The 13,869-nt window shown below is 39.1% G+C and overlaps 1 protein-coding gene across 1 annotated transcript; it reads left to right on the top strand.

Moving 5' to 3' along the window:
* The first annotated feature begins 5,945 nt into the window (after positions 1 to 5,945).
* Positions 5,946 to 13,849, top strand: NEK2 (NIMA related kinase 2). Its single transcript, XM_057365093.1, has 9 exons — positions 5,946 to 6,103; positions 6,282 to 6,499; positions 7,570 to 7,807; positions 8,488 to 8,570; positions 8,813 to 8,939; positions 9,617 to 9,833; positions 10,766 to 10,820; positions 10,902 to 10,972; positions 13,416 to 13,849. Exons 1-9 carry the CDS (start codon positions 6,008 to 6,010, stop codon positions 13,637 to 13,639), a joined length of 1,329 nt encoding a protein of 442 aa, XP_057221076.1. The 5' UTR covers positions 5,946 to 6,007; the 3' UTR covers positions 13,640 to 13,849.
* The last annotated feature ends 20 nt before the right edge of the window (positions 13,850 to 13,869 follow it).

Here is a 13,869-nt window from a genome sequence, read left to right as displayed (position 1 = left end):
AAAAAAAAAAAAAAAAGTCTATGTTTTGAGATAGAGAAATCCTGGTTAACTATGAGGCCACTTTAAAAAGCAGCAACTCGAGCTGCAGAAGAGAATGTCTCCTTGATTCTCAGAAGCCACAGCTCTTCTGTGAAGGCTCTGAACTGACTCATGTATTGATGAGTACTTGCCATAATCTCCAACTTTGTTTCCTAAGATCCTGTGCACCACTTTACGACGTCCCAGCTGCCCATTGTCAAAGAATTCCTGTAGAAATCAAATAAAATACGTTTTGACCAGCAAAAGAGACCAGCAAAAAAGGATCTGAACCATTGTGTCACTGTGTTTTTGTGTCACTCAGGTTTCCTGAGTTCACAGACTCAAGGYTGCTCAGGGAGGGGCAACCTGCCCCATTCCTCTTTCAGGTAACTCAGAGCCTTGTGAGTATCAGCACTGGTAAAGCATTTCAGCATTTCTTGCCAGCAGACACAGGGAGCACACTCAGTGCCACTACCACTGAATTGTGCAGAGGATATAATTTTTGCTCTGAGCCAAGACACCTTCAGGGATTGTGACTGAGAGAGCAGGGAATGTAACCAAGAGATCTGACCAAATGTCCCTGTACTGATGGTGGCTGAWCTCGGGGCTCGTGARCTTGGTGTGACACACCCAAACAATTCTGACAGAATCACAGAATGGTTTGGGTTGGAAGGGGCCTTRAASATCAGCCAGTTCCAACYCCCTGCTGTAGTCAGGGTCACTTKCCACTAGACCASRTTGCTCAGAGCTCCTGGTCTTGAACACTTCCAAGGATGGAGCATCYACARCTTCCCTGGGCAACCTGTTCCAGTGCCTCACCACTCCCACAGGAAGGAATTTCTTCCCAATATCTAATCTAAGGCAAGGCAAGGCAAAGCAAGKCTCAGTGRMCTCTTTCCCCTTTATTTGAAGAAAGTTGATTCTTGCAGGGCTCCTCCTTTGTGGACACTGGCCTTTCACAGCATGATTTTCCACACARTACTGAGGCATAYTACAAATTTTTGATTTAGGAAACCCACAGAGTTTTTGTGGATTTTATGCAGTGTAAATGCTTCTTTTACTATGTACTTTCCTGGAAACATAAGTTGTCAACATAAAAATAATAGAGAGCTGTATTTCATTTTTGTTCCTCCTACTCATGAAATTCTCTTTTATTTATAAAGCTTTCCACTGATGTATACAACAATTCATTTGGAAGCTTAATAACAGAGACAGCATAGTGGGAAATCGTTGGTACACACTGGGAGTTAGAGAAAGGATGACTGACCTGGCAATGAAAATCTCYGTGACAATAATGGTGCATGAAAATCTGGTGATACCCATACTTGAAAAACTTCCTCCCAATATATCTGAAGGYGTTGTAACTACAACTAAACTAATGGAAAAATATTTGACACTGGCTGATCCACAATAAGAAACTATTATTTTTGCTTTAAAAAAAAAGTAGCTGAAGTCAGCAAAATATTTACTTACTGTATCATTTAAAGCGTTTTTGGACAAATATTTTGAGAGCTACTAGATATGAATTTTGATCTGGAAAGTTTCCCTTTCAAAAGAGAAGAAATTGAGGCACAGATCCTAAACTTGTCTGCTTTTCTAGGAATGACTTAGTAAGCAAGCCAAAAGAAAACATGGATTATCATACCAGAATTCTTCTTTAGAGACAATTCAAATTATTTAAATTTTGATTTATTAAGGATTTAAGRATACTCTGGATTTTCATTTTTGAAGTTCTATGCACCTCAAATAATTCTTTTCATCAGTTTGAAGAGTGGTCTTAAAGATCAATTCAAGCAGATTCTTGTTCTTAAGGTTAATGAGTATTATTTTGAAAATTAGCATATATATGAGGACTATATTATATATGTTAGTTTCATTCTCTTTCATACAAGAAAGAGAGCTATGTAATTACATACTTTCAAAATGTCCAGTTGTGCATTGTATTTAAATATTGCTTTACAGATCATAAGGAATGGATAATAAAGCAAGCCTGGAGTTAGAATACATATGGTCCTCTCTCTGAMTGCAAAAATGTGTTTTTTCTTCTCAGTCTCCTCCTCATTAATTCCCATCCTCTTAGCTTGTCAATTTTACAGTCCTTTGTGTGAAGACTTAACCTGCTGCTGAATTTATYTCATGTGGGTTTATGTTTTCCTCATCTGAACGGTTTGTAATGCAAAACCTTCAAGGTACAGCTGCTGCAACCAACTTCCTCATTGAAGCTTGCCTTGCTCTTGKAGTCTCACTTGGCTTTGAATTCAAACATTACAAAAGATGAAAAGTAGTATGGTTTTAACTATTCTATTAAATGCTGCTAAATTTTGTTCCTTTGCTGTCCTGTCCACTGCTGTGCTGTGCAGAATTTCTTCAATGAGCCTGTTCTTTGTTCCCTTCACAAAGCAATAGAGGAAAAGTTGTGGGAAATTTTATCCTCTGGTATTTGTTAGAAGGTTTCTCTCCAATACCCCAATATTTTATATGTTTTTGTTAATCCTGTGTATGATTTTCCTATCTAAAGTCAGTAACCAGAACATTACCCAAAAAATGATGTAATCTGTGTACAACAGTCCTGGGTCAATCTAAAATTTCTTGGCCTGGACCAAATGAGAGAAAGTGAGGGGAAAAACCCAGTATGCATAAAGATATGTAAGGACAAATGCAGCTGAGTACTAAAAACCCCAAACTACTTCTGTGGTGAAAATGAACTCAAATAAAGCACTAACTTCTCACTCACTCCAGTATTTATAATTCCTCTTGTTGTCATGTTAAAACATTTTTAAGATCTGTTACTTTTCTAATATTGAATACTCAATTCCTCCATTTTCTAGATTTTTCACAGTTCTAAGRTCCTGGAATGTGATTTTACATGTCTTTCACCTCTTTGAAAAGAAAAAAAACCAAGATTTTTCTCAGCTGATTTTCTAATTATTTTTATGAACTGCCTTTATTTTTCATAATTCAACATTTTTCATTATTCATCATTTTTCTGGTTTGATTTTCAGTATTTTTCCTATTGAGCTTATTTTCACTTTTCTGAACCTGAGCAATCTTCTCTGATTGGAAAACAAAAGAAGTTGCCAGAAACATAACTTAATTTGCTACAGTGCTTTACTATACATTTTTTGCTATCCATCTGTGTAATTATATTTTGTTGGAGTTTCACAGCAAAGTGTTAGACATTTATTTTTACCTATTCCCATGTGCAAAAAGGAAAATATCTTTAGAGAAATATCTAATTGCCTACCATTCTATTTATCTCCAGCATTTAATATTTTGTCAGATAACTAGGTCCTGGAATAAAGAAAAATTCACTCCTCACAACACAAAAGACAGATATCAACAAAACTGACAAACTTTGGTGGACAACTACCAAAGAGTATTTTAATTTTGTTTAAGTTTTGGGAATTATTTGTGCAATTTGATGTTTAAAAAAGCAAATAAAATATTAGAAACAATATTATAAATAGGTTATTGAAAATTATTTGGTGGTTTTCAAGGGCCTGAAGTCAGCACACATTATTTTCAGGATCAGAAATCTGAACACTGCTCCTGAACTAGAGACCAGAGTTGACAATACAATACCTAACAAAAGAGGCCCTGATTTCAAACTTGATACATATTTTTGGAATGATTCATGTCTCGGTTCACTTATATGTCCATATATAAGACCGAAAAATTATTTTAATTTTTATAAGTCTGAAAATCAGAAAGAATGAAAATGGAGTGCCTGTTAAAAATGTTAATGACCATTTTTAGAAATGCATTTTTCTCAAAATTAGCTGGCTCCTAATAAGTATAATAAAAAGTAAAATGACTCTGCTGCTGACTTTTGAAGCATGACATTTTGACATTTCTCTGATTCAAACCAACATTTCTAAAGAAACTTTTAAGATGGTCCCTAGACAAAACACAGTATTGAAATCCTACTCTATTTCTTTTCAAATATAAATAGAAAGGCTCCCATTGATAACAGTGGGAATGCACAATGACCTTTTGCTAATTTGAAASTACAGAAGTTTGAAATGGAGATATTTGAAAGCAGAAATGAAGCTTACAGCTTGAATAATACATATTGTACTGCTTGTCATTTTTRTTGTATAATGCCATAATTTATTTATGATGCTAATGGTGCATGTGAGGATTTTCTTTCAAGGTAATTGAAACTGGTGATAAACATGAGCCCTTTAGATCATCATGTTACTCATTAATTACAAAACTAAAATKCCTTTACGCTGTATAATTCATTTGCTCTTTTTTTCCTGTAATGAACACACATTCTCTACAGATAGAAATCTATGCAATTTTTATAATGGACAGCAGGAGTTTTTGTGCCTCCTGATGATGAAAGTAAAGGCTTCRATTTTTTTCTAAAGACTAATAGAATATTTCATAAATATTCAGTAATAGAATGACACCTACTCCCATCAAACCTATTTCAAACCTGAAACAAAATTGGGAAATAATTGAGACCATGAGGAGATGCAATATGAGGAAATATTCTATCGCTGAATTTCTAGGTCAGGACATTCCCTTTCATACCTGATTCAGGAGAGGTGTCCCGACCCACGGCAGGGTGCTGGAACAAGATGATGTTCCAGGTCCCTTCCAAACCAGGCCATGATGATTCTATGACTTTACAAGAGTGTTACAGTGCTTTGCTGAAGGAGTTCCTGTTCCACTCACAGCCACTTCCACATGAAGAGGGATTAAGCTGAATCCAGAACTGCATCCTGGCACCCTTCCAGACTTATCATAAATTATGCTAGAAAATACACTACATTCTTCAAATTTCAATRATGCCATTAGTATACTGGGGTGTCACTCAGTACCATTTRATGTGACCACATTTKCTGGCTCAAATGTTTGGAWGTGGACCTACAYATTGCTGTTTCCAAATTTTACKTTTTAAGCCATTACATTATTTGGTTTATCGTCAGCAGGTGGGTTGTGTATGATGTAGCACAGGTGCTCATATGTGGTGGGACAGTAGGGCTACCATGATGTAGTAGTTTTTCATAAATGATTTATTGAAGAAGCATGAAAAATTTCCCTTACTGACTTTGAAGGACAATTTTCACAGAATACCCTGAGTTGGAAGAGACACAGAAGGGTCATCAAGTCCACCTCCAGGCCACCAGACATTCCCAGGGGTCACACTAYRTRCCTGAGAGYATTGTCYAAACACTCCTTGAGCTCTGCCAGGCTTGGTGCTATGACAGCTTTCCTGGTGAGCCTATTCAGTGCTCAGACACCCTCTGTGTGAAGWACCTTTTCCTGATATGCAACCCAAATCTCCCCTGACACAGCTGCAGGCCATTCATTCCCTTGGGCCCYGTCCCTGGTCACCACAGAAATCAGTGCCTGCCCCTCCTCTSCCCCTCACGAGGAACTTGTAGACTGCAACAAATCCAGACCAGATTTGTATTATTTTAAATAGCTTGAGGTTTTTTAACGCATTTCTGAATTATAAAAATCTCTGCTAAGATGTTACAACTTTCTGTCATTACCTAACCGATGCAAGCATTTCAGAAAAGGCTGTGATTTACTGTTATTTTTAATGGGAAAAAAAAAATGTCCCTTCCTAAGGAGCTATGCATATGTGACTTATTGATACCTGCAGGCACAGTGATTTACCTAATCAGGAAGAAGGCAAGAAAAGGGGATGAAAAAGGAATAGAAAAAAAAATGGAGATGGGGGAAGGAAAAGGGTTATCAAAACTGGCAAAAGGGGTGGTGAGTGCCTCCCTCAGCCGCTGGGCGGGGCGGGACGAGGCGCGGCCCCGCCCCRGTCTCGCGATGGCTCAGGCCCCGCCCCGCCGGTAACGGCCGTACCCGCCGGCCCTCGCGGGCGCTGTTTACGGCGGCGCAGCCAATGGGCGGGCGGGGGCGCGGGCCTCGCGGCCAATGGGCGGGCGGGGCGGTGCGTTTGAACGGYGCGGCGCGAGCCGAGCGGCCTGCCCGGGCCGGCGGGGTCCGTGCGCTGCCCGCAATGCCCGGCCGCCCCGAGGACTATGAGGTGCTGCTTACCATCGGCGCCGGCTCCTACGGGAAATGCCGCAAGGTGCGCCGCAAGGCCGACGGCAAGGTGAGGACGAGGAGGAGGCGGAGGCRGTGGTAGCGCGGCTTTGCCGCTGCCGCGCGTCCCTGCCCGGTGCTGGCGGCTCTCCGCGGCACGCGAGCGAGCGGCTCTGTCAGCCGCTGTTCTCCCTGCACGGCCCTGGCCGCCAASCCAGTCACTCCCCAGGGTGTTTCTGCCTCCGCAGATCTTGGTATGGAAGGAGCTGGACTATGGCGCGATGACGGAGTCGGAGAAGCAGATGCTCGTGTCGGAGGTGAATTTGCTGCGGGAGCTGCGGCACCCGAACATCGTTCGCTACTACGATCGCATCATCGACAGGAGCAGCACCACTCTGTACATCGTCATGGAGTACTGCGATGGGGGAGACCTGGCCGGCTTGATTGCCAAGTGCGTCAAAGAAAGGCACGTGAAATGCGTTTGTGGCTCGTTTTGAATGTCTTGCATGAGTCTTGAGCAGTCTAAAGAGAAGGGAAACTTATTTTTTATTTCTGAGYAGTTTCGGGTTTAACCCTTTGGACCCAACGATTCCTCAAATGTGGAAGGTTTTGTGCAAAATGACGACAGCGATGGGAATCGTGCTATTGAATGCATCACGGAGTTGGATGTTAGTACTGAAATAGTGAAATAAACTTATGTGTCTTATGAGGCAGAAGCTATTGAGGGGTTTCTGGCTATGAATGGAGTTGAAAATCTAAACTAGCAGGTCACAGCTCTTGTAGATAGGTAGCTTGGTCTGTGGGTTCTGGCCTTCCCCATGAGTAAAACTATTGGGGCCCTGTGTTTTATTAGAACATCTAAATATGTGGAAGGGAGGAGTGATTTTGAATACAATCTGAAAAGCTACTTTATGTGCCTGCATATAAAACTTGGGGAAACATCAAGTTGGTAAGGCTTCACCTTAGTCTAATCTTAAACTTGGCATCCTTCTTAAGTATAGTAATAGTTTTCACATTCTTAGATCAAACAACTACATGACACCACCTCTTTTACTTCTTGAGAAGAGTCTAAAACAGTACTGCAGCTGCCCACCAGCATCAGTGTTTTCATTTAAGGAAGGTTATATTAAAAAATCAACCCTGTCTTGGCTGTTTTTGTATTTTGTTCATTATTAACAGTGACAATATATTTTATCTCAAGTGATCAAAGAGACAGATCTCACCACAAAAGCATGAGATTGATATTTGTGTTGTAAGTAATGAAAATGCTCCTATATTTGTTAGACAGTTTGAGGGAGGAAGGAAATTCTGCAGGGATTCTGCAATGAAAGTCTAAATGTGTTCTAACATCTATGCAGTGATTTTTAAAACAATATTTTAAAAATAAGACTACAAGGATACATGTTGCTAACAGTGGTTATTTCAGTGATATTTTATGATAGTAGTAGTAAAAAAGTTATGGAACTAAAACTAGCAGTGACTAATCAAACTGATGTATGCTCAGAAAATTCATTAAAAAATGTATTATTTTTTCAGGCATTTCTTGGAAGAAAGCTTTGTTCTCAGAGTGTTGACTCAACTAACATTGGCCTTGAAGGAGTGCCACAGACGGAGTGATGGTGGAGTCACTGTGCATCGTGACCTGAAACCAGCCAATGTCTTTCTAGATAGCAAACAGAATGTAAAACTTGGAGATTTTGGACTGGCTAGGATATTGCACCATGATACCAGCTTTGCCAGAACATTTGTTGGAACTCCATATTACATGTCTCCAGTAAGACCTCCCTTCTATCCTTTATCTTCCCTTTTGCCCCTCCAAGATGTGCTTTCTACGGGCTGATTTCAGAGTCCATGAACTCTGGGAGGTTTTAATGAAGCCTTATTGGTCTTACATTCTCTGTGGAAAAAAAAGTCACCTGCATTTATGTTATGGAGTTATTTTAATTTCATTTCTTCCCCACACAGTCAACCGCCTTCTAATTAAAGTTGCTCTTCACTGTATAAGTTTTATTATGTTCTTGGGATATTAGAGATGTTGGAGTATATTGCTTCTGAAAAAGAGCAGGGAATTTGGAAAGCTTTTATGTTTCATAGTGTTAAGGTAAAGAGYTTATTAAATTATCTCCTGATGGCAGGGTTTTAATTTGTAGTGAAAATGAGCAGGAATGACTTATTTCCTTAATACAATCCATTTTATGTGGGAAAGTAATGTAGACTGAAATAGAGTTGTATCAGTTGAAGATTGGTGCAACACTTCAGTCTTCTGCAGTGTAGTACTGCCACAACTTGTTAAAATCCTGCTAGTAAGGGTAGATATGGACATTAATTAAGATGGAGTACTGGGAGTAAACCCAGTATATAATGGTTTATTTCAGGTTTGAATAGTAGCTGATTGTTTTGCAATAGTGGAACCATGTCTTCGTTAATAAACCTAAGATTGTTCTCTTTCTTTAGGAACAAATGAACTACATGTCATACAATGAAAAATCTGACATCTGGTCTCTAGGATGTCTTGTGTATGAATTATGTGCTCTCTCGTAAGTATGGCAGTATGATAACAAATGTGAAAACAGCTGCTAGGTATGATTGAATTTTGTATAGATGAAACCTTAAATGTTTCAGAGACTAGTTCTAGATTTTTATTTCTCTATTGGTCTTCACATTAGGCACTCAAAACAAACCTCTGATGGCAGGCTTTTTCATAGTCTGATGCTTTTTTGTTCTGAAAATAACTCCTGTAAAACTAGTGAAAGAATCCAAGAAAAATTTTCTTCTTCAGGCCTCCATTTACAGCTTTCAACCAAAAAGAACTGGCAGAAAAGATAAGGGAAGGCAAGTTCAGGCGAATACCATATCGCTACTCAGATGAGTTGAATGACCTTCTCAGGGAGATGCTGAATGTAAAGGTAAGAGTCAATTACTAATTTTTCCACCTAGAATTTGAGCTGGTACTGAAATACTGGTTTTTCTTCTCAATTATGAAACAAACGAACCTGAAGTAGTGGTTGTTATCACCTTGTCACTGGCAGTGTCACACGGGGGAAGGAAGGGGTTGTGCTCTGAATCCGCTAAACAGAGGCAGCAGCTCAAGTGCCATGCCAGTTTCACAGGATGCYAAAAGGCTGCCTCAGTATTGGCTTACATGGGATTTCCTGACAGCATACTTATTGCTGTCTTAAAATTGTAGGGTTAAAATGGTTCCAGTGTGTTTGGAAGGGGGTGTTTAGTCTTCATTTTGGGGTTTGCTTTATATGGCTAATGTATAGTTTGCTCCCTTGGCATGGGGTGTTAAGAAGAACACTGCATGGGACAACAAAGCTGTAACAACMACTAAAGCCTCCCACAGGTGTGGATTGTTCAGCAGAGTGTTAGCTGAGGAATCTGCTGACAGCTGCCTCTGCAGGCTCACTGACTCTGCACAGCCTCCTCCAGTAGCTTTGATTATCTGGTTGTGCTACCCCTTCCTAACTCCACTTTTTCCCAACCTCTCCTTCACTGTGTAGCACCTCAGCTAGTTTTGCTTGGGAACCGCTGCTTTAATGTTTCTTCTTACATGGAAATGTTGGTAATATCTTTCCTTTAGGATTACTGCCGACCTTCTGTTGAAGATATTCTGCAGCACCCCTTGCTTGAAGACTTGGTGACAGAAGAACAAAAACAGAATTTTGATAGAAGATGCTTGAGAATATGGGAGCCAGAAAGGCTGCAATACTCAGATGTTGCAATGGACCTGAAACGGAAGGAGCAACAACTACAGGAGCGAGAACAAGCCATTAAAGAGAGAGAACAACGTTTGGAGCGTATGATATTCCRTTTTGGGAAGGGGGTGGCAATGGGATTCTGATTCAGTTGGAGGAAGAAAAGTTTTCACAATTCTCATTTTAATGCACTAAGATATTGTAGTTGTTCATTTTTAGAATCATGTGTAAAGACCAAACCAAGAATGCTCAGGACTTACTCAGCTATAACTTCTCTTAAGTTACTGCAATATAATTGGCAGTTTAGATATGTAATTCTGATTTATGAGTATTAAACAAAATTAACAATTAGGAAACTATACAGAAAAGTAGGGTCTGCACTGGGCTGTTTAGTTTGCTTTTCACCTACTGTGTGAGTAAACATTGGCTGTACTAATGCTTAACCTAAGGTGAGCCTGTTGTTGGAGAAAAAAAGCTTTGAGTAAATTGTAACTGCTTTTATAAAAGCTGCACCCCACAGGTAGCTTACCTGTGAATCTACAAATGGCTGGTCCTCAGGTGTTGGCATTTCCTGCCCACATAAAATATCTGTGCATATGTAGTAGCTCTGCAATACAGTTTTTAGCCATATGTATGTTTTTTTTCTGAGCCTGAATAACAGATTCTACTTTTGTAAGCTGGGTGTTTAGTCATAGCTGAATTATAATACCTGGTATATAAATATTTAAATCTGGTGTCATGCATGCCATGAGTTAATGTGCAGAATAGAAAGTTGCTWTCTCTTCATTGTTGCAGACATGTCAGAGTTTGAGAACAGAAGCRTGCCTGGCATTTCAGAGTATTTGTCAGTGCTTTATTAGTGCATTGATAAAGGTGTAGCTAAAGAGAATTATCTTTGTTTAGAGCCATAGAATCAGAAAGTGGGTGCATCTGAGTGGCTAGAACTGCTGTCTTTCTGTGCAAGAAAAGCCCACCATGCACAGTCACTAATATTTACATGTTAACACTGCATACTACCATATTTCTACTTCCAGAGAGAGAACGGGAACTCTGTGTTCGGGAGAGACTGGCAGAGGACAAACTTGCTAGGTATCTTACTAACCTATAATACTTTATATTAGAACTCCACAGCCTTTTGACAAAAAGCTTAAACTTCTCTTCCTGTACCAGAGCTGAAAACCTGTTGAAGAGATGCAATCTCCACAAGCAGGCGCGGGAGGTAACGTGCGTGGAAGGTCCAGGTATGCAAATTCGCAAGAAGGCGCTTGCACAAGCTGATTTAGGCCGGTGTGACCGGAAGAAATCCCCTGCTGCTCAGCGAGCTCGGCACAGCCCCCTTGGGGCACTGAAAAGCCCACTTATGGCTGCATGTTTGGGAAGAGACTTTTTATTTTCTCCTTTGTAAAAGGACCTAATGAGTGATGCTCAGCCATAAGTCTGAGTTGGCCCTGTTTGYACTTCAGTCCTGTGCTGTCTGGGAAATTAGGTTTTGTGGTAAGCTAAGGGAAAAGTGCCTGCTTGTAACCCAAACCTTTCTCAGAGCTGGACTTATTTTATGTATGGCTGTTTTTTTACAGACCTTTGATTTAGTTAATTTTAATAAAATTGCACATATCAATAAATTCAGCTTTCTTTAAACTTCCAAAAGCTTCAGCATGGGAAATCTTATTTGTTGTGAGGGACCTAGCTGTGATTGGTGCATCATATAAACTGAAGAATACATACTGCTCTTATAGAAATTAAAAATCAGATGTGAAAATGTGCCACAATCCTTGACTGTCTCCAGTCCAATGTGTTTTACAGCAGTATTTGATACTCAGTGAGGATTGAACAACCAAGGGCAATCGTAAGGTGCAGTAGCACCTGTTTATTGCACCCATCTTTTATTATTAAAAACAATATTCAAGTATCTAAATGCATTTTTCAGTAGTGGTAGGAATAGTGAAGGGCTGGGTCAGAAGTAGTACTCTAGAACAAAGATGTGCAAAGACCCTTTAACATGCAGCAACACTCTTCATTTAGTTTTGGTCTGATAAGCAAGATAAGCATGTCACTGCCTCCAAAGCAGTAAACTGAAGTAGCTTTTTTTTTTTTTCCAAGAAGTGCCTTTCACGGCAGGAAAGAACACAAGTAAAATGCCCCTAGAAAGTGAGTGCTCCTTGAGCTGTTTCTAACATTTCAACTTTGAGAATTCCACCCGTCTCTCAACATCTTGTCTGACTTCAACATATTAAAGAATTTGAGAACCAACTTGCTTTTGGCTTTCTGATGTTGCATCTAAAACTGGATGACTAAAGGCAAATGAGCTTCAGCTCTTGCTTCTGTTCTYTGCATTTCCCACCCCTTTACATTATATTTTGACCTTACTGGGCACATTAATTTTTGAGGATAGGCAAAACCAGCTTGGGTGGTTAATACCTCAAGATTGATAATGCAGCAAAATGAATATAGTTATTACAAGACTGACTAGCTCTTGCAATATCTGTAAAGGATATGATTTGCTGCCCTTCCAATTCATTCCAAGGTGYTTCTCTAACCCTGTTTCTAGAATTCTGGCTATTCTCATAGAAATGCACTAAGTGTTTTTCCAATATCATACCAAGAATGCTTGCTTGTATTTCCAGTTGTTCAAATATTGCTGTATTTTTCACAACTGGATTGCATCTCACATATCTCTTAGATCCCTAATTTCTCCTAGAAGTCCATGGGGTGGTTCACTTGACAGTAAAATGGAATACCAAAAACCTTGGTTTCTAAGACAGTGTCCTAGACACTACCCTGTTTTTGCAGGGTAATTCACTAATTCTTAGTGAATGTTTTAATTTTAAAACAGATCTGACTTARAGTAATGAAGCTACAATATTCTGATAGATTTTCTGGCTTTTTCGGTTCCTTCTTGCTCTTTTGTGCTTATTGCATTCTTGCTGTGGCCTAATAAATTGAAAATTAAGCCTTCAGTGGTAAGATTAGAATAGTCACACCTTTGATTAAATAAAAATCATGCCTTAAGTTGGGCCTTGTGGAGTTGGCTCTTATGAGAGGCAACTCAGCTGTTATAATAGCTTTTGATGGTAGTTTTTGTACTCTAGAGTCATTAACTGCCTTCTGATAGTGGCATGCAATAAGATACACTATGAAAATGCCTGTTCTGGAAGCTGCAGTAAAACTAACTTGTCAATTTTTAATGCACCTAAATTCATTACTCAAGTCAGAACCTAATTTGTATCCCAGTGACTTAATACAAGGATAGAGTTGGAACAATGCGGGTAATGTATAAAGACCAGTARACAGGTTGAGTCTGCCCCTGCTGTGAAGCAAAGAAAGTTTTCTCAGTAGCTGAAAAAGCTGAAAATTCATTCTGCATTTTCTTTTGGAACTGAATTATGTTACTGTTTCATTTCAGAAGAAAGATTATTTCTTTTCTTGTTAATCAACAATATTTCTTTACCTTAGGTATTGGGATGTCTACCCTAAAAAATTCTATGGCATAGATCCTTTTACCACAATCATTTAAAAGTCTTATTTTCATTTTTTTCTCAAAAAATAGAAAAGAATTGTTGCTATTCACTGAAATGCATTTAATTAGATCACTTAAAGCCATAGGTAGATGACAAAATGGGCACCAGGGTTAAAAGCAATAAATGCTGGAAGATGCACTAATGCAGTACTTTTTGATTTCTTAAGATAATGCACTCCTGCTTCCCTTTTCTTCAATCAAGAATTCACTCTTTGATGGAAGTGAAGACAGAGCTGTGTCTCCTCATAATATGGAAAACTATTTCCTTTCCAAAGGGAAAAGCTCTGATCTCAAAAGGCGTCTATATGCTGCAAATCTACGAGCTCAAGCACTGGCTGAACTGGAAAAAAATTATCAACTAAAGAGCAGACAGATCTTGGGCATGCGTTGAAACTGTAACAGATGTATTTATCTTTGAAAAGATGATTAAATGTATAGGCAGATACTTGTGCCTCCCTCTTTTAAGCTAGAACCTACTGAGAAATTATTTTAACAGTGTTTGTACAAATTCTTAGCTTATGATAGGTAGTTTATGATAAACACTATATGGTGAAAATAGGTGATTTGATACCAAATAAAACAAACTGGATTAATTGTTTTATTAAAGAAAAAYATTTTGGT

This window comes from Malurus melanocephalus, unplaced genomic scaffold (assembly GCF_030028575.1).
Source record: "Malurus melanocephalus ecotype Western Australia unplaced genomic scaffold, MMel_1.1 scaffold_48, whole genome shotgun sequence".
Lineage (NCBI taxonomy): Eukaryota > Metazoa > Chordata > Aves > Passeriformes > Maluridae > Malurus > Malurus melanocephalus.
The sequence above is the reverse complement of the archived record's forward strand: the minus strand, read 5'-3'. Positions and strand labels throughout refer to the sequence as shown.